At 48.1% G+C, this 5,758-nt stretch overlaps 1 protein-coding gene across 1 annotated transcript in view; it reads left to right on the forward strand.

The window, feature by feature from the left end:
- Positions 1-251: 251 nt before the first annotated feature.
- The window catches only part of ap3d1 (adaptor related protein complex 3 subunit delta 1), a 35,963-nt gene continuing 30,456 nt past the window's right edge, over positions 252-5,758 (forward strand). Inside the window, exons 1-3 of the mRNA XM_080537109.1 lie at positions 252-382; positions 4,867-4,962; positions 5,562-5,643. Of these exons, the coding sequence (XP_080393235.1) occupies positions 287-382; positions 4,867-4,962; positions 5,562-5,643 (274 nt within the window). The 5' untranslated portion in view covers positions 252-286. The remainder of the gene's footprint in view (positions 383-4,866; positions 4,963-5,561; positions 5,644-5,758) is intronic.

Here is a 5,758-nt window from a genome sequence, read left to right on the forward strand (position 1 = left end):
TGCTAGTATGCAGTATGCTAGTATGCCATTCCGAACACAGCCAATCAGGTCAGCTGACTTTCAGACGCCATTTTGTTCAGCCATTTCCTAGACTGATTATCCACTGGCAGTGTCTCTGCACAGCCCAGGACAGGACAGGACAGCCCCATCTGGCCTCGCCTCTCTCTGGCCGGGGATTAAGTCAACATTTGGGGGGTGGATGAGAGACTGTTGTCTTGTCTAGTGGACCGGTTAGAACCGTACACACACGTCTGACAGCCCGGGACCCCACAGTGACAGCCCAGCCATGGCTCTGAAGATCGTCAAAGGGAGCATCGATCGGATGTTCGATAAAAACCTCCAGGATTTAGTACGTGGCATCAGGAACCACAAGGAAGATGAGGTTAGTAAGACGATTAGCTGTGTTTTCATTTAAGAGAAATGTCTTATTTGACATCCATCTGGGATTTATCGCAGCTCAAAAACACACATTTCGTTTCTCAAATAGCGTTAGCTATCCAACTAGCCCCTGTGTAGCGGGTCGCCGGGGGTAAGCTAACATTCGGCAGAGAGGATGCGTTCGCTAAAAATAAATTCGCTGTGGGAATCTGATCAGCACTCGCGGAGTGCCTCTCGTCCAATCGAATGACTCGGTCGCTCTGTGACGTTGCACCCAGCGTGTGCTCCGGCGCTGTCAGAGGGAGTTTACGAACGCCAGCCCAGAAATTGAAAGCTGGGCGCTAGCGGGTTAGCCCATCTCCAGTACCTTGACTGTCTCAGCTTGGCTAATGAGCTTGATTACCTGCCCTGGGTTCGTGGCAGCTAGCTAACCACCTAATACCCCCCTCCCCAATATGTAAACAGTTGATACGAGCCCCTTCAATAGTATTCAACGTGAACAAATCATGATTCAACTTTTTGGTGGGCAGTTTTGTTATCGATGAGGATGACGAGGATGATGATGATGATCAAGGCTCTCAAGTCTCACGCATTGGGCGTGAGACAAGGTGTGGCGTGTGAGCGTGTGAACGGGTTGAAATGCGTGTGTCTCACGCCCAATGCGTGAGACTTGAGAGCCCTGTGATGAGGATGAGGATGAGGAGGAGGAGGAGGAGGAACAGGAGGAGGATGAGGAGGATGATGATGAGGAGGAGGAGGAGGAGGATGATGATGACATTGAGGAGGAGGAGGAGGAGGAGGATGATGAGGATGAGGAGGAGGATGATGATGACATTGAGGAGGAGGAGGAGGAGGAGGATGATGAGGATGAGGAGGATGATGATGAGGATGATGATGAGGAATGAGGATGATGATGATGATGATGATGACGAGGATGATGAGGATGATGAGGAGGAGGAGGAGGATGAGGATGATGATGAGGATGATGAGGAGGAGGAGGATGATGATGATGATGAGGAGGAGGATGATGATGATGACGAGGATGATATTTGATAAGATGAATGTCAGATGAAGGCGGAGACCGAGAGGTGTTGCTTCCTTATGATAATTAATTAATGCTCGAGATAGACAATTAAGATAATAGTTTATTCCATACACAGCGCTGGGCCAGCCTCTCTCAACACACGGCAAGCAACGGTGAGAGACTCGCACCTAATGACACTTTGTAGCGGCCTTATATGCTAGATTTTCCGCTGACACCGGAAACAGCTGTCCCTTGCCAATCATCGGTCACCCGTCATACATGTTTACATACTAAAGTTAGAAGCTAGCTTGCCTCTGCTTCCCTACCATAACGGTTTGTTTGTTCCGGTCACCAGTTACCTGACTCTCAGTCAGCTGACCGTTCGTTCCCAAATATACTGATCTATTGACCCCAGTACCCATATAAGTCTACCACCTGGCTGACCACCACAAGGCTCCCCTGTCCTTATATCCCAACTGGTCCCCATCTCTATATTTGGCTCAGGTCCAGTTACAGAAACGCATGCTGACTCAGAGTGGTCAGTTTATGTCCTGAGAGTGGACACACTTAAAGTATGTTTAAGGTTACACAATGAGTATTGCAATATTTGATAGGCACACAGCATCTTGCACATATCTACACAAAACGCATCATATCAATGATGATGATGATGATGACTCTACAAGGAGGATTAGTTATACGTATAACGGTTAATATTTCATAGTGGTGGTGTGTGTTCTCTTTGCAGTAACCCAAGTCCTCAACATTAAGAGGGACGTGCTAACAAGGAGTTGACGACGTTCTAGTCTGAAGTCTCCATCTATACAATGGGGCAACGTTCGTAAATTCGCTCTGAGAGCGCCGGAGCGCACAATGGGGTTCAACGTCATAAAGGGACCAAGTCATTTGATTGGACCAGAGGCATTCCATGAGTGCTGATCAGATTCCCAGAGCGTATTTCACGAACGCGCCCAATGTGTCAGTGACAACGTTGCATTTTTGTGGATGGAGGGAAGCTCCTCATCACCAACACTAGACAGAGGCCCTTGTTATGAAGCTAATGGCCTCACTTTGTCATGAACATCCAATTTCACCTGTGACCATCGCCACATTGTGCCTTAGCTCAACAGTGTCATTCATTGTGAGCATTGACAGAATCCCACTGTTTACAATGTAGTCTAGCCTATATTTGATCACCATTATTACTTCCAGTATGACTGGTTTATTAGTTATAGGCTATAACTTGCTATAATAGCAATATTGAACCAGTTCATGTTATCACCGTTACATTAGTAAATATGAGAAGTGTGGAAAGCTTGAGCGTTCAGTGAACTAGGCTAATTTCCAATTTCCTTGTTTAGAATAGGTGTCAGGTTCCCTATTGATTGTTTATTCAAGATGACTGCTCCTTAGATCGGAGGTGTGCCCTGTTTTCCACAATGTCACATCTTTGTGGAGACATGATGTCACCGACAATGTGTGCAGCAGATAATACGATCATCACAGAAGCAGCAGCATCTGAAGGGGGGGGGGGCTTACAGGCCCAATAGAGGGCAGTGCACTGTTGTTATGGCGACATATGGAACGTGTGGATATCATGGTAGATACTACAGATCCGGCTGAGAGAAGCCTGCGTGCGTCCTCCTCCTCACAGTTTGAATGAGAATCGAGGCCAAGATGTTGCGTCTAGATCTTCCTCTGCATTGGCGTTTTTTAGACATCTGAATATCGTCATGTTGAGTCACTTGCTGTGGTGTCGACAGAGTTCTACCGGTCACTCTGCTTTAGGTTAATAATTTGTCATGAATCCTAGTACTAGTACTAGTCCGCTATCGTTTAATTCAGGTTATGGTGCTGGTGCTGTTCCCTGTGTGTAACCCGAGACTTTTTCTCCCCCTAGATAAGGTGTAGGTTACCCAGCCAACAGTTGACAGGCTCACTGAAATATTAATTGTGTGTCTGTGTGTTCCACTCGTTCACGGGCCTGCCCACAGTTTCCCATGAACTCGCTCTGTTTGCCTTTCACATAGTGTGAGTGTGCTGAGGGATATTGGCCTGGCTAACCCGCTCCATCTCCTCAGGCTTCCCCCAGTGTATAGACCAGCCCCAAAATCCCCAAAAGGTCTGATGGCAAACTTGTATAATTTACATAAGATTCCCCAGGTTGTTGAATACTTTTTTCCGCCAACTATATTGTGTCAATATAGGCACTAGGTGTAAACCGACCGTGACGCTTACTTAGGTATTTCCCTCTCTCATTCATTCATTGGAAGAATATCACACCTCCTATATTGGTGTGTGTCTCTCTGAGAAGGTCTCCCCCCTCCCCTGTCTCCCCCCCGTACCTCCGGTAGAACCTGCTGTGTGGGCAGAATGAAGGCCTGGCCTTGGCCATGGGACAACTATTCCAGTTATGGGAAACTGAATCAGCCTTCGGACAAGAATGCGATAGAAAAGCGTGGTGGTGGTGGAGGAGGTCTGGTGATCCTGTGTCTCTCTCACTCTGCCTGCCTTCCAGCAGGAGTCTAATGTGCAGAATGCAATTCCCCCCCCCCCTCCCCCCTCCACCTCCTGTCACTGTGCTGCTGTCTCATGACTGGAGACACATGACCAGCACACTTGCAGTGTAGTGTGTGTGTGTGTGTGTGTGTGTGTGAGTGTGTGAGTGTGTGAGTGTGTGTGTGTGTGTGTGTGTGTGTGTGTGTGTGAGTGTGAGTGTGTGTGTGTGTGTGTGTGTGTGTGTGTGTGTGTGAGTGTGTCTGTGTGTGTGTCTGTGTGTGTGCCCGCGCATGTGTGGTTCTATTTCCCCAACGATCCTCTGCTCTATCTGAAGATGGAACTCAGATCTCTCTCCAGCAGAGGTGCATGAAGGTTTTTAATCAGCGTTGCGCACGAGCAACAACTGCGTTCGCTAACCCATTCAAACGACGTCCAGCGCTTAGACATACTGTGAAAATACCAACGAGTGAAAAACACCATCTAAAGCGTAGTTTTTTTACCCTTGATTCCAGAGATTTAGGCCCTGACTAAAATACACAGCGTGGCTAAATGTCACGTCTGTCATAATGATACAGTCAGTCCCCTTCTTCCTGTTCCACATTCTCCAGCCAGACCAGACCTGGTATCATGTGGGGGGCGGCTGTGGCTCAGGAGGTAGAGCCGGCGTCTAATGATCGCAAGGTTGGCAGATCGGCGGTCCGAACCCCGGCTGGCCACATGTCGAAGTGTCCTTGGGCAAGACACTTAACCCCCAAATTGCTCCCAATGAGCGGGCCGGCGCCTTGCATGATAGCTTGCCGCCATTGGTGTGTGAATGTGTGTGTGAACGGGTGAATGAGAGGCCATTGCAAAGCGCTTTGGAATAAGGCGATATATAAGTCAGACCATTTACCATTAAGTGGGGCTGTTGTGTCGTTGCTCTGTTGTCTGATGTGCCCTCTTGTCTTTCTCTGTGCGTCCCTCAGGCCAAGTACATCTCCACCTGCATCGATGAGATCAAGCAGGAGCTCAAGCAGGACAACATCGCCGTCAAGGCCAACGCTGTCTGCAAGCTCACCTACGTAAGACACCAGGACCCCTTCACTTAACCCCAATTTACACCGGAGAGAGCTGAGCACGAGCTGATCTGTGCTGTGCTAGTCCTGGTTATGCATACACCATAGTTGCTGAAACAGTGGTGGAAAAAAAGGCAATGTCAAAATAGAATATCCGCACCACTGACACAGTATGTTGCGGATCGGGCTTGTAGTGAGTAACGCCCCCGTGGCCTGCTCACAGAGAGACAGACACAAACATAAAAACACCGAAACACTGTTTGCTAAATATAGCCATGTCCGGGCCTACACACACACTTTTACATTTGAGTGTAAGGGCTCTTTGCTCATCCATTCAGTCTGTGAGCTCTCTGGACACAGGGACGGTCTAATGCAGAATCAGAATTCTTTTTATTACCAAGTGTATTCACGCATACAGGAAATTGACTCGGTGTGGTCGGTGCATAGGACATAAAGATAAGAACAACAATATAATAAAACAACACTATATAAGCACAAAATTGTTTAAAAAGACAATGACAGAAAGGGGAGGTAGAACAATAATTACGGAGGCCGTACGTTTAGTTCACGTTTTAATAGTTGAATTTCTCCGTGTGCGTCAACAGTTGCAGATGCTGGGCTATGACGTCAGCTGGGCCGCGTTCAACATCGTCGAAGTCATGAGCTCCTCCAAGTTTCACCTACAAGGTGAGGAGACGGAGGGCGTGAGGAGACGAGGTTCTCTCCTGTGTGTGTGTACAGTATGTGGGGACGTCTTTTGGTATGAAACGCTGCTCGGTTGAGGTCAGGTGACTGACATGCT

Source organism: Nansenia antarctica (assembly GCF_963989245.1).
Source record: "Nansenia antarctica genome assembly, chromosome: 7".
Classification (NCBI taxonomy): domain Eukaryota; kingdom Metazoa; phylum Chordata; class Actinopteri; order Argentiniformes; family Microstomatidae; genus Nansenia; species Nansenia antarctica.